General features: G+C 39.3%; 1 protein-coding gene across 4 annotated transcripts in view; it reads right to left on the bottom strand.

Annotated features, from left to right (window-relative positions):
- The window catches only part of PHKB (phosphorylase kinase regulatory subunit beta), a 66,601-nt gene that overhangs the window by 13,757 nt on the left and 29,661 nt on the right, over positions 1–23,183 (bottom strand). For all 4 annotated transcript variants that reach the window (XM_050978922.1, XM_050978923.1, XM_050978924.1 and 1 more), the window contains 12 exons: positions 21,186–21,344; positions 17,325–17,419; positions 10,702–10,757; positions 10,461–10,554; positions 6,920–7,003; positions 6,627–6,731; positions 5,759–5,841; positions 5,588–5,678; positions 3,779–3,840; positions 3,528–3,690; positions 2,664–2,745; positions 507–564 (listed from right to left, as the gene is read on the bottom strand). In XM_050978922.1, the coding sequence (XP_050834879.1) occupies positions 507–564; positions 2,664–2,745; positions 3,528–3,690; positions 3,779–3,840; positions 5,588–5,678; positions 5,759–5,841; positions 6,627–6,731; positions 6,920–7,003; positions 10,461–10,554; positions 10,702–10,757; positions 17,325–17,419; positions 21,186–21,344 (1,132 nt within the window). The remainder of the gene's footprint in view (positions 1–506; positions 565–2,663; positions 2,746–3,527; positions 3,691–3,778; positions 3,841–5,587; positions 5,679–5,758; positions 5,842–6,626; positions 6,732–6,919; positions 7,004–10,460; positions 10,555–10,701; positions 10,758–17,324; positions 17,420–21,185; positions 21,345–23,183) is intronic.

Here is a 23,183-nt window from a genome sequence, read left to right as displayed (position 1 = left end):
CAGGGCAAAGAAATTAATAAACAACATGTAAATATCAACCTACTTGCTGAAACCTTTTAAAGTTATTGTGTCAATTCAGGCTCAAAGCAAATTACTTCAGGGCAATAAATCTGAGTTAGTGCATCACCTTAAATGATTTATATCTTATCACCAGCCTTCCTACACAGAGCTATTGACAATATTTTATCATGCCCTGTAAGAAATAAGAATATTAACATTCTTCTCACCTTATTGCAATATAATGGGGCCTGTGTGTTGGCAATAGCAGTCAGTGCAAAACCAGCCTATTGCTTTTCTATTTTAAAAGACAACAGTAAGAAACTGCTTCTTAATTTTTTTAAAGCCTATTAAACCAGACCTTCAGCTGCCATGCACCAAGACAACTGTCAGGAAAGCTGCCACTTTCCCCCCTTTAAGTGTGTGAGAATCCAGCCTTACTTTCTATAAAAACATTAGGAAAACAAAACTGGTGTAAGCCAGGAGAAACATGATATTTGTATACAAACCAGAGCTTTCTGCTGCCAGCTCGTCTGTAGATTCTTTCAATGTGCTCAGCAACAGTTCCTAAGGGGATTGAACAAAGGAAAGAAAAACAAAACACAAGAAAAAAAAGATGCACAGATTTTCATTTAACAGTAGTAAGGCAAGTTTGATGAGACCAGTTAATTCTGAAGGTGCTTTAGTAAAGCACTTATCTATTATGCTCTACATCTAAAATTCAGATGCAATCAAGTCTCCTGTCTCCCAGTGTATGTTGTTATGAAAAAGCCAAACGAGATTTCAGCTGAATTTGCTGCTCATGCTGTAGAGACACCTATAATATCACCTGTTCTTGCAATACATTGGGGAAAATTAATCTACATATAGAGGTACAACCCATCACAAGGTACATCCTCAAACTGCAGAACCTGAAGTTCTTCAGCCTCTGTTTTTGGATTTATGTTTTATTGATTGGGTGATTACCAATGTCAGTCTCAGGAGTCTCCATGCAGAGAACTCTTCATCAGTGACTCACACCATGCAATCCAAGGTGCATGTTAAAAAGGTTATCATCACCACCATTTCATGTGGGATGGCACTGAGAGGTCTGTACAAGTTAGCTCTGAACACTCAGAGGCACAACTGCACTTTTTTTGGACCTAATTGATTTCAACAGCATTTTTAAATTCATCGTCATGATCCAGTGGTTGTAATGGTAACACTGCTTGCTTACAGAGGCCTCTGTAGGGACTCTGCCCTGAGCTGTTTCTGGAGCAAAGAACACAACCTACAAAGGACTAAAGAAAGCTCCTGAGGCTCCCAGGGCATCACATCACTACAAGTGACTGCTGGAAAAGGCCACCTCAGAGCCCACATGGCCTAATGTGCACACTGCAGCCACAACAATGCACTGGGTTATCAGCCAAGGGGTTTATTGCACTTGAGGTGCCTTTCCAGTCCTGTGTTCAGTCTTGGGCACCACAACAGAGGAAAAATAGAAAGATATTAGAAAGTATCCAAAGGAAACACAGGAAGATGATGAAGGATTTAGCAGGGAAGCCATGTGAGGAGTGGCTGAGGTGACTTGGCTTGTTGAGCCCGGAGCAGAGGAGACTGAGGAGAGACCTCTCTGGGGTCTGCAGCATCCTCACCTCCTCTGTGGCAGCAGAGGGGCAGGAACAGAACAGATCTCCTCACTCTGGTGACCAATGACAGGACTCAAGGAGATGGCTGGAGCTGAGGCAGGGGAGGTTTAGGTGAGGTATCAGGAAAAGGTTCCTCACCAGAGGGTGGTTGGGCACTGACCAGGCCCCCCAGGGCAGTGGGCACAGCACCAGCCTGGCAGAGCTCAGGACGCTCTCAGGCACATGGGTGTGCTGTGAAGGATGATGATCCTTGTGGGTCCCTTCCAACTCAGAATATCCTATAGATTCTATGACCTTTTTAACATAGCAATGCAGATATAATGCCTGTTTATGTCAATATGACAGCTCTTCTCCACATCAAGCAGCCATCTCATACCAAAATTAAGAAGCAGGGCTCTGTAACAGAAGGTGGGAAGTCCCACTGCTTGATGAGTAACTAAGAGTATATTATTTGATTTGAATAGCCCTCCTTTTTCTGAGTAGTCATATATAAAAAAGCAACTAAAGAGCAATCTTTGGGAAAAAAAGACAAAACACCAAACTTTGCAGCACAAAATCATAAAGCCTCAGTAGCCTTCTCAGAATAATATTACAGGAATTTAGACACTCAACTCTAAAACAAAGCCATAATACAAAACCAGAGCTTCACAAACACATTGAACTGAAGTGAGATTACATCAAAGCAGAATAAAAATTCAGTATAAAGCCTCATACAGTACAGACTGTTGCAGACATTTAGACTTGTCTTTTGTTTCTGTTTTCTTTGTAAGGGCAAATCCTGTATTTTTTTCTAATCTATGCATTCAAAATTACAACCAGATACATCACTGGCCTACAAACAGTCTAAAAGCATTCATATATCCAGCAGCTCATTCCCCACCACACCATCAATTTCCATCTCCTATTTAATGCAGAAATTGCTCTAAATGGCAGAGAAAAGAGCTGCACAACTGCTGGCATGCACAGCTATTATTCATGTTCATGGCAACTAAACATAGAGCTGCTTCCTCAGAACAGTCACATGGCAGAAGCTCTTACCTTCCTTGGTGATGAAATTCGGCCCTTCCCTTTTCAGCAATATACTTGAGAGTAACACTTGACTGGCCAGGCAACTGCAGTCCTTAAATAAAAAACAGCAACAACAGGACCATAAACAGCCTTCAGATTGGCACTGAAGCAAAGCCAGAAGAGTTGTTAAAAATTTCAGGTGAAACCAAAGGGCTTTTTCTTCTTTTCAATTTAAGGAAAAGTATAATTATTTTATTTTCAATGGGATTTCACAATTCTTCCATACCCTGTGTATGCTGTATCCTTGCCACTGCTGCTTGCAGAGCCTTCTCTGTGGGTCATATTAAGCTGTAATAATTTGACCTTGGAAAAGTTTCCTGATTTTTCATTCTCAAGTCCTTTAATTTACAACAGAAATGCTTGTAATGAAATAGGGAACCAAGCAGAACACTTGGTGTGTTTGTATCAACCCTAGATCTAGCACAGTCACTGGTAGTTTTCCTCTAGGTACAGGAAACAAGTGGCAGACTGGAACTATCCCTGATGCCATTATGAAGTTCCCAGTCCATCCAAGTGAATACCCACTGCTCAAGTCTTTTAACTTGCAGTTTGTCAATAAAATATCTGTTCTTAGGACACATGGCAAAGGATGATTGGGGCAGCTGGGAGAACTGAGAGCCAGCAGTTACACATGAAGGGCTGGGGAGCTCTGTGATGAGATAAAGAGGAAGATTCCCTGAGTATGGAGAGGAATATCAGATATTTCATGTTATTAGCTGTGCCCCAACACTGATCATGCTGATCTAAGTAGGCTGCTGGTAAAAAGAATATCAGCACAGAATTTCTTATTTTACAAGAATAAAGTTACACTGTACTTTTATCAAGTTTCCTTACATTAAGTTTCTGCAGGATCTCATATGTTGACTTGTTTTTCCAGTCATTAATATTTACATCTGGTTGCTGCTCAAGTTCAGAAGCATTGGGAGTACTAGATTGTCTCTTGACTTTTGAATGTTTTGGAAGATCCAGCTCCTCCAGACTCTTAAATACAGGAGCCCTGAAAAATAAGTATTTAATTTCTTCATGGTTCAGAAAGTATTTTAATAGTCACATAAATCATCAGTACTATTTACACATAGCCTTACTCTTCTGTTTCAGTGATGCTTAGGAAGTCAAGTTGTTCAACAACTGCTCCAGATATTAATGTCTGCAATGAAAAATTGAAAACAATTTTTAAATATATACATAACTATATAGGTGTCTTTTAATCTCAGTATGTTGCTGGTGGTTTCCATTGAGAAAGTAGTTTCTTTATTTTACACTTTCAGAGTATTTTTGCTCTTTCATGAGGAAAAAGAGCTTAAGGCAGCAGAAGTCTCTTGGGGCTGCTCTTTCCTTTTTGCTCATGTTCCATTGTTCTTTTGCCCTGCCAGCTTCATCAAGCACTGCCCACCCCAAAGCCAGGGCTGATGAAAACACTGAGACTGAGGATTTGCCTTCCTCAAAGTCCTGCACATTCCCCACATTCTGGAGCCCAAAGCTTATTATTCCAGGGATGGCTGAAGGCCAGGAAGTTTTCCTGTCAGCCTCACTGATGTTTCAGGCAAACACTTCAAAGAGCATTCCCACTCTGTACTCATTCCCTAATCCAAGCATGCCTGGCCTAAGTTTGCACATCAAATGCAGCTTACAAATACTTCCATCTCAAAAGATTACATAGCTGAAACTCAGTGCTGCATTTATCTGATGCAGTCATTACAATTCATTCACTCTGAATTTATAGGAATTCCCCATTTATCTACTGCCACAGGAAAAGTATTGTACTACAGCATTTTTAAGACTGCTTTTGATTGTTCTCATTAGCTAAATAAAACTGAGTGTGTTTTGTGAACTTTTATATTCCATTTTCATTTTACATGAATTGCAGTAAAACATTGATCTGTTACACTGTGAGATGACAGAATATAAAAACCCTGCTTTGCTTTTATTACTGGTGCCATTCATTCCTTGCCTTGCACATCTGCTTGAACACATGATGACAATGAAGGTAAAAAATCATAAAAGAGCTATAAAACTTCTGAGCATACAAAATTTTAAATTAAATCAGATTTGATATACTTTACAGGAGAAAAAGACCATTCACCCAATTAGAGATACACATTCTCTTTTAGGCATGTTTAACATGTGCACCTAAATGAAGCAGCTGAATGCAACTGACAAAGATCAATATATATTTTGTTGGGATAAATGAATTATTCAAGAAAACACCAGGAATTAGACATGTCCCTTGTTCTTTTCCCAAATCCTCCCCTATAATGAAACAAGACTGTTAATAAAATGCCAACTGTGCAGTAAGACAGAGATTCCAACTCCTTGCTGCAGCAGGCACAGGGTGTTCCAGCAGGAAAGGCACCCACCACCATCTCCACTGGCCTTCAAGTCAGACAAACATTTGTTTGTAGTCTTCCCATGTGCTCTGTTTAATGGCTAACAAATAAAGCAAAGACCAGTGACTGTCACCATCTTAAACCCTTTAAAACAAGTCCTTACTTTTTATATTGGAGAAAGAATCTTTCCAGAAGGTCAGTGAGAATGGAAGGCATTACTCCCCAATGGCTGTCCAGTGTAGTACTTAGAATAAGGACACAGGGAGATGGAGAAATTTTTTGTCTGATAAATCTTTCTTGCAAGGCAAGAAAGTCAGTGCAGTTAAATAAAAAAAAAAAAAACAAACCAAAAAAAACCCAAAAAAACCACTAAACCACAACAACAACAATCCTGTAGCCAAATAAAAGGTTTTCCATGGGCAGTAATAGCATTTGCTATAGGAAGAGTCAGTGGTACCAGAAGAGACCTGCATGTGAGCAGGAGAAATACATAAATACTTAAAGATTCCAAGGATATCTTAAACCATCACAGCTAGAAGCATTTCCTTTCCCAATAACCAAGCTTACCTGTACTCTGTCAACGTGAACCTTCACTCCTCCAACAAGTCCCTTTCTAAAGGCTGCCAGCATATCTAATATGGGACTGAATCTGCTCCCTCTGAAATTTGAAACAGAACTCCATTAATCTGGCACTCAGATAAACCCCACTCTGCAAATCCTGCTTTCCTCCCTCCCTACCTGATGTTGTCCTCCCGGATGAGCACCACGAACAGGGGTCGGCCGTGCATTTTCCAGTACTGCTTAATGAACTGCAGGGCATTCTGGGCAAGGAGGAACCTCAGTCACAAAACATCCCAAAGAACACAGCAAGCACAGCCTACCACAACACTGTACAAGACAGCAGAGCACCTACAGCCCTGAAAACCCCAGCAGCTTAAAAACACCTCAGCTACTAAAGCGCCAACAGATTTCTGCAACAGGCACAAGCTGCTGTCAGGCCCTGCTATTTCCTAAGTGTTCTGAAAATTCTCCTAAGCAAATGTAATCATGGAGCAAAGCATGAGACAGTGCAGTGCTCTGAACAGGCAACTACCTAGAAAATGTGGGGAGGATCCAGGGCTTGAATCCCAGCCACTGGGATGGAAGCACCAGGGCCACCTTCTGTGCACATGGTGAGTGAGCTCTGAGCTGCTGTCAACCTTACAGGCAGGGAAGGGGAGCAGGTTTTAATATTTGTGCAAAATCAGGTAGTGTGTCCTCCATGTAAGGCTTTCATATCTCCTGTAAACACCAGTCTTGTTTCTTTTTCAGGCAAGAACATTTGTTCTCCCAAAGAAACAAATGATAATTTGCTTGTTGCCCTACAGCATTCCCAATCACTTTGGGGGCAGGTTTTTTTGCCACAGAGAGATATTCACTAGAATTCATACTGGGCTGACAGGATATTTGTCTCAATACACTTTCTAGCTGCAGGTTTGTTTTTGTATTATAATAATACACACTGTACTGCTGTGTTCCCCTTTCAGGCTTTTGTTTCATCAGACTGCACAGTTTATTCTTCTATAGACTATTTTTGTCAGTTACTCAAATGAAAAGTTACAAATACCTTAATGTCATCAATCAACATCATAACATCCTGAGACATGTAGAAATCACTGAGATCAAAAATGATCGAGTAGCAAACTACAGTCTTGCCCAGTATTCGATAAATCTGTTGAGAAAGAAAACTTCCATTAATCTTTTCTTGAAAACATCCATCAGAGCCAAATATCAGGACTTGAAAGTCATAAAATATGCATAAAATAACATTACATTTCAATTCCAGTTAACATCACACAGACTAAATGTTTATCTGCAATATTTATCAATAATGAGAATATAAACTTTTCTTGTAATAACCTTTGACGTTCCAAGGCATCCTACGGGTCTGTCCGGTCTTCCAGATAATCCCAATTTCTCATTGACTCCCAAGTGGAAGTAAGCCTGTGAAAAAGTTATGAAAACTGATAAAAACCCAGATACCAGCCTTTCTCATCTCCTGCCACATCTCACAAAGAAGGCTGTGTGCAGTCTGCTTTGATTAGAAAATGATTCAGAAAATGTGGCTGCTATTGCTGTTCAGGGTTGTGTTTTCTAAAAAAACACTTGTTGTTCCTATAATAGGTCTTCTTTTTAACTTCTTGCTCTGATTACTTTTTTATTCTATATAAGTAAAATATTTATTGATTTTTTCAAATTGCTTATTGAAATAATTTTTAAAGGATCTTTTGCATTCTAGCCAAATCTGCCTTCTGTAATGCTTTTCCAGAGTGGATACAAAAGTAAAAGAGTAATACAGGAACACTTTAAACATCTCTGTACAAATTTGTAAAATTAATGCATCAGCAACACAAGCAAGAGGGAATTATCTCATTATTACCAGCTTGATTCTTATTAGTTATGTATACCTGTGATTCAACTGATACAATTTTTGCAAAAATAATCTTCACTTATTACATTGTATGAGTATAAAACCATAAGAAAACAACTAATCTGTGAGCAATACAGTATAAATGCATCAGTTAAACCTGAAAGATGTCATTTTTCCTTTCTTGGCCTGTTTTAGGTAAGGAACCCACCATTACTGCAGAATATTCAGAATTGTGAACATTTTCCGAAGTTCAATCTTTCTTTGTGTTATAGGAAGATAATTCAGAAGCAAATGAAAGCAAACACTTCAACAAACATTACACTCAATAGCTTTCTATGGCTGTCAGCTTGGGGCCTTCCTGATCCTGCCCACGTTTCTGCACTAATACCAAGAGCTATTTAAAAAAGAAAATGAACACAATTACCTACAAGACCTGTTCCATCCAGAGTAAGGAAGTGGATTCAAGTGGGGAAGGATGGAGACATCAGAACACTGATAGCCTCAAATAACCCACCTGTGCATAACAAACAATGCTGAACCTCTGCTTGTGGTAAATAAGGGAGACTGGAAGAATGGCAGTAGACAGGGCCAGGTAATGCTAAAAGGACCTTCATTGGCTGGAATGCAGAACATGAAATGCTTTCTTAACAAAAGCAGAACTGCATTAGCATTGCAATGTTGTCTGTTTCCTTGAGGACTCTGTAGCTTGAGGCCCCGTGCTGGCACAGAGGCTACTGCAGCAGTTTCTTCCTCTAGTGAGAGTTCTCCATCCTGATCTGTTACAATCAAAGCTCAGATGCAGCACCAGGCATAATTCATTCAAGTCCAGCTGCTTCAAGCACCTTTGGGTTTTTTTATTAAAAAGCCCTTCAATTCTGGATTATTAAGCTGCTAATAGCAAGAAATGGCTGTGAAAGCAGACTGGGCTGTGGGGTTGATTTATGAGCATGACCCAAAATGCAGCTGTCTTGCACACCATCTGCTTCTGTGCTCCCTCTCCTCCTCTCAGTCCATGCCCAGGGGTGTTCTGCTTCTCTCCTGTGCTGTACTTTCATTCCACAGATCCTTTTTTCCTATGTATTACATGTATCTTGTCCCATTTCATTGTTTATCTCATTGTTCTCTTTTCCCCACTGCCCCCACTTTGTGGATATCTTTACATGACTTCAAGTTCTACTTTCAGTCCCCATCCATTTGTTTGACAGCACTTTTTTGGACACATGCCTGTTAACAAGTCTAGAGATTTAAACTGTTATCATGTGCTACTACAGCAGTTCAGAAGTTTCTGATTAAATACTCTTTAGAACTGACAGCATCAGAGTAGGAAATATTGAGATCCATATTTTCCACAGATCAACCTTCTATTCCCCAAAATACATTAACTATTCCACTGTTGGCTTCCTTTCCCCTCAAAGGATGACAAATACTGCCAGGAGCTTTTGTTTGTTTGCTTTTTGGTTCATTTTGGTTATTGGCATAAGCCCCAAGATCAAACCCCAGTTCTCATAACATCCCAAACACTCTTTTTACTTCACAGCTCTGGCAGAGCTTTTATTAGAAGCCCATTAGGAAGATATTTTGTGTCAGGTGAATTAATATTTTCATGGTACTCCTTTACAAAGTAAGTTTTGATGAGGCAGCTGTACCTACCCATCATAAGGATAAAGGAAGTGTCAGAATTGCCAGATGTCTCAACAGCTTTAGAAAAATAAATCCTAACACAGCCTTTTCCATAGATAGGAATTTAAGTGATAATAATAAAACTTAATGAAGGTCTCATCTTTTTGGCAGGGAAACCAAAAACGTGATGGATGACAGAGAGACAATGTATATCTCTATAGTAAAGTTATGGAGTATTCATTTGTTAAACCAAAGTTTCAGTAGAGAATTTCAGAACAGATATAGACCAAGAGAACATATTTTGGAATATATTAGCATGAAAGCTAGTGAGTAAAAATGGGTTCAGAAATGAACAAGACTGAATGGAAACACAGATTTTTCTCTTCTCCCTGTTGTAGTCCTTCTCAGGTGTTAGTGGCTGCCATTATTTGGGGTAAGCATTTTTCTGAATAAGCCACAGCCACGTTCAGCACATCCTTCATCCTCACAAACTTAAGAAACCTAAAACATGTTGCTATATTCTCTATTTTTGCGTTGACTTTTTTTCTTTTGTCCTACAGACTCCTGACAGAGATCATGGCATTGGCCATGTGACCTGATTTCTGAGGGAGAGCCCTACACAGTGATCTGTTCTACAGCAGGGACCTGGGGCTGACAGACAGAATTTGTCACTGCACTGCCCCAGACATTCATCACTCTCGTGTGGGACCATTTGCACAACACAGGGTCAGACAGGAGCTTTGTGTCTGATCTACAGCCAGGACTGGCAGGACCAGCCCAGGCCTGTAAGGATGTGGTATCCCTCAGGAGACTCCTTGCCCCAGTAGAAAACAGATTCTTCAGGGAGGATGAAGGGGATGCTGAAGATGATCGTTCATCCCAGTAATTTCTGACTGTGGTATGTTAAATGTGCTCAGCTAAAGGGGCAGACCAAAAAGGATTTCAAACCCAAACCTTCCTGGGTATAGTCAGTCCAAGGGAAACCAGTGACAGAGCTGTGGACATTGCCTGTTACAGGGGCTGCACTATGAAATCCTATGATGGTTTATGCCTACTGCCTTAAACCATTTCTTTCAGTATTGCTCATTTGCTTGTTTCTCCATCAAGATTCATTCAGTTTACCAAGCTACTAATGCTATTAAAATTTTATGATTCATTCATTATACTTTTAAAGTGGCTCAGGCAATAAGCCTAATCAGATAATACAGAACATGTGGGCTCCTACATTTCCCTGAAAGCTGAAGGAATCTGTAACTTCCAGTGCCAGCACACCTTGCAACTGCTTTAGGAGGACAGAAATATGTAGACAACAGCTTAGGGAGATGCAAGGCTAATAGCTTGATATAAATCCTTGTTTTTACAAAAGAAACACACAGATGGATAAATAATTTTAAATGCAGAATTCCTTACTTTGACAAGTTCTTTCTGAGCCCATATCTGAATTGGTTCCACCTGCTGGGGGGTTTGAGTTTGGATTCCATATGTGTTCAGAAAAACTTGCAGGCTACAAATGAAACACAGACACAGTTAATGACCACTCACATAATGGCAGCAGATGTATACAAGTAGCAGCATTTTATTCTACACCATTTCAGATGTATTGTTCAACCCCTCCTTAATACACAGGTACTCAACTAAAGTAAATACATACCGCTGGCTTTCTGCTATCAGGGCCACATGTACCACCAAATCATTTTCTAAGGGACCCTGGAAAACAATGACAAAATCATTACTGGCATTGCTAACTAAAGATTTTATTCAATGTAGCATGACCAAGGACAATGGCTATTCAAACAATCCACAACTATGACAGACAGCACTGTCTGCATTGCTTTTTCTTGGGGTGGGAACAAATTGAAAGATTTATAAATCTTAAGACTCCAGGAAGCCTGTCCTACCAATAATACTCTGCAAAACACATTTTGGAGAATTAGTAATAAACAGATTTTTGGTAATCATTACACTGCTTGAATTAGTTTGGGGGTTTCTTTAATTAAGAAGAACTACATAGAGAAGGCATTTTATTTTGTACAAAAATTTGGAATTTATCCAATCAATATATCCCCTATATGCCTGATATGACCTAATATTTTGATAAATATTTCTGTAATGAGCAAAATTATTCAGCTTTTTGGGTAAACAATAAAATTCACTTGGAAATAATGACCTGATGATTTCAAACCTTTGCTCTGAAAAACTGTCATCACACAGCTGCTCTTTAGTGACATGAAAGACATATTACATTTACTGGAGACAGCTCCATTTCCTTGCACTGTTTATTGCACTGACATTTCATGTTTGAAATAAATACATCAGGAAACCATGCAAATAGGAGTGAATTCAACATGTTGGGTGAAATCATTGACTTGACTCCCTGGGTCTCAATCTGGCAATTCACCTTTGCTGTCTCTGGCAGAATGAGCTATGGACAACCCCCCTGGTCCTTGTTCACTCCTCTGGCATTCACTGACTGCAGAACAACACAACTAAGAGCAGCTCACATTTTCATTGCTAAAATGCTTTTGTCTAGAAACTACCAGAACATGAATGACAGAAGTTAAACACATCTTCTATCGATTGTATAAAGAGACAGCATTTTTTGTGATGATAGAGGGATAGACATTGATTTAAAGTGAGAAGTTCAGAGGGAACACTTGCTTGCTCAGGCAGCTGTGGGCCTTCATATCAATAAAGATCTTAGGGATTTGCAGAAGAATTCTTGGTAACTTTTTCCCAGAAGTCTGTCAGCACTACATTTGCGCTAAAAATTCTGGACTTTTTGCCACATGAAATAAGTTTCTGATGAAAGTATGTGCACAAAGAGACTACAGGAAGAAGTTCAAGTGATATCAGATTTTCCTGCTCAGAATAAGATCATTGTGCTATCACTTGTATTTATACAAACAGTAGGAAAACTCAACCCAAAAGTCAGCCATAATCATTGTGTATAAAACAAAAAGCAGAAGCCCCCCCAACCTGAAAATGAGAGAGCCCTTCCAAGACTAATGATTTGCAGACAGCCTGTGATCTAACCTGGGCAGTGGTCTTTGAGCTAAGACTCAGTTACCCTCTCACTGAAGAACTGAGCAGGACTGTGCAAGCACAGCCTGTAAATTGTACATAACCCATGAGTGCTGCCTCTCACACACAACCAAGGACAGGATTCATTCACAGCAGCCAATAAATGGTGGTTCTGACACAGGCCAGAACTACATAAATGCAGCTACAGCACAACTGGCACAACACAAAATCTGTGTGAAAAACTACTAGACCTTTTAAATATTGTGGAAAAAAATAACTATCATTGCAGTACAACTACAGGATTGCTGCAACATTAAACAGAAAGTTACTGTTACTGTCATTTGACATGTCACAGCCTGGAGGATCACAAGTAGTGACCTAAAGAAACACAGGTCAAAACAACAGAGAAAACACTCAAAAAAAAGAAGTCACCCTTTCCAGTGATGATTGTGGTATGTAGTATTTGCTGTGTATTTTAAAATATGAGATATGGAAAAGCATTAAACTGCTAAATATTCCACTAAATAAATCTTCTTGTTAAAAAATCCATTTTAATGTCTTGGCTTTCTCATTTCTAATAAGTCCAGCTCAGGTATTGTTCCCACAACATCCATCACTGTCTCCCCAAGACACCAGGACAGGCCCCCTGCCCAGGCTCCCCCTCCTGCCTTGTGTTGCCACCTTGGATCTTTGGCAGAAGGGTTGGTTTCAGCTGTATTCTGCATGCTGTGCAGATGATAAATATACTTCAGAAGAACAAGATAAAAGACTGATTAGTTGTTCTTCCTCTCCAAAAAGGAGAATAAAAAAAAACACTAAAAAAAAATTCACAGTTTTTAACAAGGTTATAAACTGCTGGAGGTAGGATAAAGGGAAAAATCCCTGACTCCGTTCCTGGCACAAGCAGAGAATGCAGCTCAGTATCAGCCTCTCACTGCACAGATGTTATCACTGTGCCTTTCTGCTTACACTGCCAGGAGACCTCAGAACTCTGAAAAAACCCCATTCATTGAGCATGTCAGAAAGGGGACAAAGCATTGAAGAGCCCCAGTGGAAATGGCACCCACTGGGCATCCCAAGCACACAGAGCGAGAGAGGCAAACGGGAGCAGCTCACAACAGGACAGGCTGCACTGCACCCCATGACCCCTGGTTGCCCCTGAGCCACAGACCAGCTGTCCCAGGGCTGCCTGGCAGCACTGACCACTGCTGACCACCCTGTGCCCACTGGCACTGAGCTCCTGGCAGCACTGACCACCCTGTGCCCACTGGCACTGAGCTCCTGGCAGCACTGACCACCCTGTGCCCACTGGCACAGCCACAGCAGCCCCCTGAAAGCAAACACAGCACACATGTGTACCTCAATTTCCAAACCAGCTTTTGGCAGGTTTAGAACTGTGTTAACTGTGGTAGGCAATTGTATTAAAGGGAATGAAAGCAAGAACATGTTTACAATTAACATGACAAAACAAATCATCCAATATGGCTCCATCCAAATTAGACATGCTCTAATCCTAAACATAAAAATCTTAAAATATCTCAGTCTATCTACAAGTAATAATTTTAGTTCCTTATTTACATGCTATCTATTTCCCTGAATAAATAAAAGAAGCAGTCTATTATTTTGACTACTCTCTTCCCAATTTTCTTCATCACTAGGCATTAATCTTAATTCCCTGTACCTGAAATGAAATCCTTACAAATGCTTATTAACTCTACACAGCAAAACATTAAAAGAATACAGTCATCACCTGCAGAGAATCCAGTTAATTAATTGTAACCATAAACACATATTTCAGCTTAACTTAAAACATAAAATAATCCTACTCTGTCAATTTAGTCAGATTATGATTTTTTGTTAAAGATGAAATTAAACACAAAACAGCAATAAATCATCTTTCACATGTGCCAGTAAAACACAAAACAATTCCAGAAAACCCCCACCCTACCTCACTCTCAAATGTTATTGTTACCATCTAGACCCTCTTCTACACTACACCCTCCAAAAGAGAATGCAACAATCCAAACTGAGTTAGACTCTCCCCTGAATCTGGAGGCACTAAAAGGAGTCTCAAAAGAAGCTCTTCTAAGGAATCCACTTCTAAAGAGTCTCCCTGAACAAGAATCCCTGCAGTATCTCCTTTCAACGTAAAGAGAGTATGGATGGTTCCATTTCTTTGCAGCTCCTGAATGGGCTCTGACCTGACTGTCAGGGTTGCAAAGCAGAGGAGGAAGAACACAGAGTGTCCCAGCGTGCTCTGGAACACAGACTGAGCCCAGCAAACACAGCCCTGCCCCAGCACCACACTGGCACTCCCCCAAGAAAGAACATATGGACACAGCCTCCTCAAAGTGGGAAATAACAGGTTCTGGCATTGAATTAGGTGAAAAAACATTTCCTTCAAACTATAAACAGACAAAATGAGTACTTGTAGCCATTATGTTTTTGTTGTACTGCTCATTTGAGACCTCAGTTTTCTACAAGGAATGAGACTGTCCTTGATCTGATTTTCTGATGCACTCCCAGCTATAATTATACATAGTTATATGCACAGTTTTCATAGCTCTTTTACCTTTGAAGGTCTATATTACCTTACTTTCCTTTACCTAATTCTTCATTGATGCTTCTAAGCTGCAAAAATAAGGTTGGAATATTTGAAATACTTTCCATTGCTTGCTTAAATCTACACTATTATGTGGGTATCAGACATATTTTTGTAGTGGGACCAAAGCCACAAATATATTAAATTATCACATTTTTCAGTGGCAAGTGTTTAGAGTTTATAATCAATGCAACCACAAAATGAAAACATGCCTATGTGGAAAACACATTTCTTGAAGAAATATTTACTTAGCACAGAGCTTCAAAAAAAATTTTAAATCCCTTCTTTTTGGTATATCTCCTTTCAAAACACAGTATCACAACAAAATTTATATACACAGGCCTCTGAAATTTTTACATTGTTTATTGCTTACAGGAATAAAATTTAATATAAATGAGAATAGATTTCTGTTCAATTTAACTGAATAATTCTTTAGCTATATGGAAAAGAGAAGACATCATTAAAGAGAAGAAACTACTTTTGATTTGTAAAGACATCATTAAGATGTGCTGTGTTCTCATTTTGTATGGTATTTTTAGTCATTTTCCCTGCACTTTAAGGCAAATATGATACTGATTTTGCATAAATTAGCTCAATTAGATAAAATGGCATCATCAAATATTCAGACAAACTGGTTAAGCAAATCTAAAACATGGATTAAAAAAGCCAAACTCAAGATTCTTATCTGGAACTTGAAGACCTTTGCTGGTACAGCTCCCCTGAGTCATGTCAGGGCATCTTTAATCTTCTCTTAACAAAGACCCATTTGACATCTGCATGAAGGAACATTTTGCTCTGATACTGTAGCAGTAAAATCACCCAAAACACTGCAGCAGCTGTTTCATTACAAACTCTCCCAAAGAAATCCCACAACCTCCTGGCTGCAATGCCAAAGGCCTGATGCCACAGTTTTCATTTCCCACTAATTCAGAAGGGCCTCCCTTCCTTCTAACCCCACTGGGTACCACATCTTGGATAGTTTTGGCATTTGCATCCACAGTCATCTATGGCAAAGGAGCATCATGACTGGGAAGAACACAGCTATAAGCAGACCTAGGCATGACCAGAATTTCCTTCCTTCTTCATGCACTGTCTGAAGATGAAGTAAAATATCAAAATGCAGCTGTTATTCTCAATGCATTCAACACTGTTGACTTTTAAAGTCCCTACTGCATTGCTGAATTTTACTGGGTAGCTGCATTATACTAAGTTCTTTAGTGACTCACTAAGTGGCCCTCAACATCTAAGTCATGAGGAAAGAAATTATCATTGCATTATTTATTATCACTTTTGGGAAGCTCTTGGAGCAGGGGCTATTTCTCTCTGAAGATCTGGAAACTGCCTATCACATACTGGATACCCCAAATAGTTGTAAAAGTGCTTTTCCACTAAGACACTTCCTGATGAGTCAGAGTGCCTTTAGAAAAAAGCCTCATCTTCAAAGTGCTCAGCTGTGGTACATTAAAACTGACTGGTTTGAAGAATCAAAGAAAGAGGAATCAGATGGGCTGACTCAACACAGGCCCCTCCTGAGGGCACCCCAAAAAGGCCAGCAGCTCCCAGGTTCTGTCACATTCATAATCCCATGATGCAGAACAAACAAAGAAACCAGGAACAAATGACATCACTGAGCTTTCATTATGTCACAGGCACATGGCAAGTGCTGCATTGTGAGCAATGAAAGTCTGCTTAAAAATGAACCAACAGCCAGGCACATGGATTACCTTGGTAACAGGAAATAGTAGCAAACTGAAGGGATAAGCAGCATTTGGATAGAACAAGAAAAACATTGTTCAGATCTGAACTTGGAGTGAATCTTAAGAGAAATACTTCATTTCTTATGCCTCAATAACAAATTCACAATGCTGAACAAGGAACTCCTTAAATATACATTTCTCATACAAGAAATAAAAAGGCTGAAACACATCTTTGAGCTGCACATTTCCATAGACACAGTTCTTACCTCTTTAACTAAAGGAGTTCCCACACAGACATGGACTTATCTTCCTGGCCCATTCACTACAGATTTGAATTACCATGTTTCAAGCATTCCCCATCCCTGGTCACTCATTCCTAATGTGCATTTAATCCAAATACAGGAGCACATGGAGTCACAGAATCATTAAAGGGCCTTTACAGTCATCGAGTCCAACCACTGAGCCAGCACTCCTAAACCCAGACTGAACCCTGTCCCTAAATGCCACAGCTGCACATCTTTTAAATACCTCCAGGGATGGTGTATCAACCATACAAAAAACTACCTCATTCTTATGGCTCTTAGGAGCTCTAAATACAAAAAATATTAATATATTGCCGTTGAAATGACTTTGAAGGAATAAGAAAAGCAGGTTCATTCTTGCCTTCCTGACATAACTTAAAACTCAACACACATGCCTGTTTATTAGCAGTTATTTATATTTACATTTTATCTATCATTTTGACTGCATCACTTAATTTGAAGGCAAATGTTCATCACGTCCTCAAAACTGAAGATGTTATAATTTCCTTCTAAAAGCAATCCTCTATCAATTCAGAAAATATACACCATTGAATATTTTCCTTGCACTTTAGCTGCAAAGTAAGAGGAGCATGCACAGAACTCAGATGACAATTTTTCAATGACAATACAGTAACAGCAAGCTAATGCTGACCTGGTTGGAGAACCTCATGCTGACGTTGCGCTGGTCCTGGGGAGCCACGTACCGGCCAATGGGGTCCAGATCTTTAGGACTCACTAATTTATCAGCTGAAAGGAAATGAGAATAGAAATACAGAATGACTTCAGTACTTTCTGCAGCTTTTGTGAAGAAGCCATGTCAGCTTTTGTGTTTAGTTGGTTCTGCTTTGTTTTAGATCAATGATTTATAAAAGCACATTCTGAAAAATTCAGAATTCTATTAATTTTAAAATGGATGACTCAAGCTTTGTTCTTGCTACAGCTAATTACAACACTGTAGTATAAAACCCAAGCCTTTATTTGCTCACAAAGATATGTTAATAGATTATATGCAGACAACAGACTCCACAACACAAGTCACTTAAAAAGCCCTTAATCCACAACCATGGAATTATTCTAAAGCTTCACCTATAAATTCAATAACCAGCAAAAATTTTTTAGCTTTGCAGAAGAGCAGACAGCCTCTATCTCAAAGTAATCACATGACTTGAATCCTGGAAAGAACAAAAGATATCAAAAGTACCTCTCAATAGATTAATTCAGGAAGAAATTGTGAAAAAACCTAATTAAAAATATTTGAAATCTAGCAGTTTCTACATGGAATTTTTTTTACATGGGAGAGGAAAACCCCATCAAACTTAAGATCCCAGTATTTTAGCCTTCACCTGAAAAAGCACTCCAATAAAAATACACTATTAAAAGCTTTCAAAAAAATTCCTTGAATACAGGTTCATAATCTGAGCTATTATACCCTTAAAATAAGCTTTCTCCTACCAAAATTGTATTTTGACAGGAAACTGTCCAAACTCGATCTAATTTCTAACACAGAGTAAGTCACAATATATTTTCATTTCTTCTATCTCAAAGTCAACAATTTTGCAGCTATTCTTAAAAGCCCCAACAGAAGGGAATAAGGTATTAATCTAAACCAGAAGTGACTCATGGCTGCACTCAGCTCCAAGAGAAAACCAGCACTGATCAGAATGTCTCTGAGCACTACACCATGGAGTAAATGGAGGCAGCAGCTTTAAACTTTAAACCTGCCTGAAGGTTGCCTGGGCTAGGCCAGCTCAGAGTGATGGGGCAGTGGGGGACAAACCCTGGGCAGCACTGAAGGGCTGGGCAGGACAGGGAAACCCTGCTGGAGCCTTCTGCTGCAGGGCGCTGCCAGCCCTGGATGCTGTGCTGGCCTCAGCCTCCTGCTGGGACCAGGCAGCTGCACTGCAGCCAGGAAAGGAGCCTGCTCCTGGCTCTGCTCTGCCCCTGCAGGGCCACCATCCATGGACACAAAGCTGAGCAGAGCTGGATGACAAAAGATCACTATGGACAGCTGATTAACATAGTGACACGGGTTACCAAAGCAAAGCACTCATCTAAGCTCCAGTCCACAGAGAATTCCTACCCCAGCTAAAGGATTGAAAGCTACTTGAATTATGTGAAGTAGTGCTAATGCAATAATATGAATTACCCAAATGATTTCAAGATCACTGGGCTCTGCCTCATAGTTTAAAAACAAGAGAGGTTTCCAGAATGTGTGTTCTATTCCCACTGGTTTTAACACTGATTTACATTGCTCAGGAATTAAAATATATGGTCAGAATAATTTCATATTTAAACGAATAGACTAATATAAAACTTAAGCTAACTGCTAGTGAATATTCATCACCATTATCACAAGTACAAATGTACTGGACTCAAAAGCAAATTATTTTGTTAGTTCCCTATCTGCATCAGCAGCAGCTGACAACATTTAATCCATTGGTCTATAAAAATATTGCTAAAATTCTTAGTTCTAGGCAGCACTGAATCCACAGAACAAGATACAAGAATTCTAAGAAAAAACAAAGCATTGTGAGCTACTAAACAAAAGACTGAATGAATTTTCAGTTGCATGAAACAACTGAATACCTGGGACTCCTTTCCCTTGCTCCAAAATGGGGACCTTAACATAAAGGTTTTACAAAGCTCCTCATCCAAAGCAAGAAGGAAATTCTGTGGAAAACAGTATCACCACCTGCAAAACACATGCTTTTTTCCTTCATAAACAATTTTTTCAGTTGCATAAATGTGCCCTCCAACAGTGACACACAGGCACTTTCACTCTGTAACTCAGCACTTGTAAGCAGGATCAAGATTTTGACTTCCCTATTTCTGTTTGCCCCTCTGTGGGAGGGTAAGAATTGACTCAGGCTCATGTTGCTGCATTTAGAAATATTTGGACCTTGAGAGGCAGAGCCCAGGCCCAGAGGCAGCAGCAGGGGCTACAAAGGTGGTACTGTGTGCTGCCTACACAGCAGGAGCAAGGAGGCTGAACAAACACAGATTAATTGATACCCTGGAGGCAACACAATGATTTCTGAATGGATAATGAAATGGGAAACCAATACCTTCCCAGATATCAAAGTACTTGGAGCCAGGCTTCCACTTAATTAGCAATCACCAACAAGCAAAGTAAGACACACAAACACTTTCACCAAGGACAAGATTGTTATTCAGGTAGGTTTTCACCAGTAAGGAGCAAAATTGAATGCACCAACTCTAAATTAGCAGGAATAAACGGAGTTCCTGATATTACAACCTCTGATGAACACATTGCTGTAAGGCCTCCAAACCCTGTTTGTAAGGAGAGAAGCAGGAAGAAATTACTCTGAAATTCTGAATATTTTGAAAAAAAATTTTTCAAACAAATAAAATAAAATAGTAGTGTGTAAGAATGTTCAGCAAAGAACTGAAACAAAAGAATGTTTATGTTACACAAACAACAGTTAGCAAACTATAAATATAACTTATTTAACCAGCATTCTGCAGGTACAGAAACACACAAGCATCAGTACAAGATCAATACCAGCAGAACTACTGCAGCAACCTACACACACACACTGGAGGATTACTTGGCTAATAGTCTTAAAAGATAATAGTGAGATTGCCTGCATTTACTTTGAAGTATTGGCAAAAAGAGGAATTTTGCAAGGAATACAGCAAAACCAAACAGGTGGAGTACCAGACAGACTGTCCCTCTATACCTAAAGATACATTTACTATTCTTGCCAACTGCTGAATTTTTAAACTCCTCTTAAATTTTTCTCATTTTTATTACCAACAACTTGTTTTCCTTCTGTGTTAACAGAAAAATAGTTTCCAGAACTCCATCTACTAGGTAACGGCTGATCATGTTAAAATAAAGTAATATATCTTTCTCCTGAAAGAAATACTAAAGAAAAAACCCAACTGTGAAGATTTTTCTGGATTAACCATTCTTTTTGCATTAGCCTATAAAATCATTCCAAGTGAGACTGAGAGTTTGTGACTGAAATTCACCATAACAACCTTCAATGGTCAAACTTTGACATACACATTCAATTGCTCATACAATTGAAAAAGGGTAAAAGTAACAGAGATGAATGAATCATTGCCTTTCTCTGAGACTGCAGCTACTCAGTTTCAACTGAGTAGAAACTAAAAGTTTCAACTTGTCTTGCTTAAGCAGTCAATAGTTTGAATTAAATGCTATAAATCATTTACAAACATCACTGTACAGATGAAGCTGATAGCATCACATTAATGTATTCGGTCATGAAGAAAAGGAAATAAGAGGGAAAGCCAGAAAAAAAAGAAAACCATCATCATGTTTAGATTTTCAGTACTCTATGAAATATTCCACTAAGCTTTATAGTATGCAACATAAAACCAAGAAGACCGCGAAGCAATTTTTATTGTCACAGATGTACCAAAGCAGGGGACACATGGGCCACTCAAGGACCATCCCAAACCCAAGGCAATGCTAGTTTGGATTCAGGAGGAGCACAGGACAAAGCTGAAGGAGCCCAGCTCTCACCCAGCAGCTTGGCAATGATGTACATGGCCTGGCCCCACAGGAACAGCTTCCCGTCCCGCCCGCTGTTACTGGGGAACCGCCGCTGGCTGCCCGGGCTCCTCTTCTCCAGCTCCACAAAGTCAGCAGGCACGTAGTAATACTTGGGGACAACAGGGCACCCTGGAGACAGCAAGCACAACCAGAGAGTAAATATCACTGCCATCACTGGATTGGAGTCCCCTAAGAAAGCTGAAGTGGATCCAGACCAGGAAATATTGCACACCAGTAACAGTTTGAACAGAGATTGTCATTCCTTGTTATCTCAGTGAGAATGCCAGTGCAATGTTAAACTACTTTGAATTTCACCAAACATTTCCTCACAATTTCTTCCCAGAACAGGTATGTTGTCTATGCAGCACCTTCTGTGCAAACTGAAACTAAGAGAAGTCACCTGAAGGAAAATGCAGTAAGCCTCAACCAAAAGCCATGAAAGCTGGGTTCCAGTGAAACACTCAGGGTGTTGTGCCCCCCAGTTAACACAGGCTCAATACCAGACAACTCCTCCTAACTAAAACTCCTGCTCAAAAAAGAGTCAGCTTGGTTTTAGATAATTTTATTCATCAAATGTTTAAAACGAGCCCTTGAATCTTGAAACATCATGAAAGAAAATGGCATAACTTGTCTATTAGAAGATACATACCTTGGATCTAGAATTATGCCATAGGTATTGCTGATCATTTTAAACTTTATTTCAGAACTTTTTAAGTGGACATGTATCAGGAATTTAGAGACATGATTACAAATGATTGACCTAATTATATGAAATTGAAAAGCAAATTAATATGCTTCCTGCATAATTAAATTCCACCTTACTATTGCTCTACTCTTGAACTGATTTGGATAAACAACAGGTGATAAACAGAATAAAGCAGTAGTGTCTATTTGCTTAGAAAAATAAAAACAAATTACTGGGAAGAAGCAGAGGAAAAAAAAGGAAAAGCAACAGTTATTTAGAGATACTGGATTCAAATGAGTGAGGCACCAAAATACACCCAGAAATTTTAAGATGTGACTTTTGTGATGACATACAACAAAAGAAACCACAAGATTAATTTAGTGTCCACGAACCTTCACATACTCATTATTAATCAGAGAAAAGACACAACCAGCAGGAAAATTTTGCTATATAATGCAAATTTGCTAAGGGAATGTTTGACTGCCTTACAGAAATTAGTTCACTTCAAAAAGTTTAAAGAACAAGGCATTTTCTGCATGCACTTGTGTAACTGTACCACAGATGTAAGAACAGGTGACTAAAATGCTGAGTTTTAAAATTGGATTGCTCTGTTCTCAGGCCATTTCTTTTCCTCCCACTCAAACTTATGGCCTTTTTCTTTTTTTAAGCTGAAGTTTGGATGGCTGTGCCTGTAGGCCATCACTAGCCTTTTCTGCAGTGCCACAGAAATTCTGAAGTGCCCAATTTAAATAAGAGAACACTTATAATAAAATTATTATGTAGCCACTTTCCCAGTTCTAAGGTAGAAACAATTTCACATGCATATACCAAATTATTTTTTAGAGCTTGCAAAATTAAGTGACAATGAATGATGAGAGTAATTCTCAGCTGGGTCCAGGTGGGACACTGAAACAACCTGACTGCTGGTATAGTTAATATTTGCCTGAAAAGGAGAAATGAACTTTGTAAACAATGAAGCAGAGGTGGAGGAGGGGAGGAACGAGTGGCCACAGTGTAAATCTTACTTTAAGATCACATCAATTGTGATAATTAAAGCAACATTTTTCTGGAAAAATGCTACTGATGTTTCCAGAAAAATGTTACTTTTATTATCACAATTTATGATGCAATGTATCTACATAAAATAGGTTATTTTAGAATTAGTATTTTTTCACTAGGAAACATGTTGATGTCCTTACTTCTCATTTGTTCTGACCACAATATACATTAGGGAAGTAATTAAAACATTAATAGGAAAGTCAGGATTTTTACAATTTCAGGTC

This window comes from Serinus canaria, chromosome 11 (genome assembly GCF_022539315.1).
Source record: "Serinus canaria isolate serCan28SL12 chromosome 11, serCan2020, whole genome shotgun sequence".
NCBI lineage: Eukaryota > Metazoa > Chordata > Aves > Passeriformes > Fringillidae > Serinus > Serinus canaria.
The sequence above is the reverse complement of the archived record's forward strand: the minus strand, read 5'-3'. Positions and strand labels throughout refer to the sequence as shown.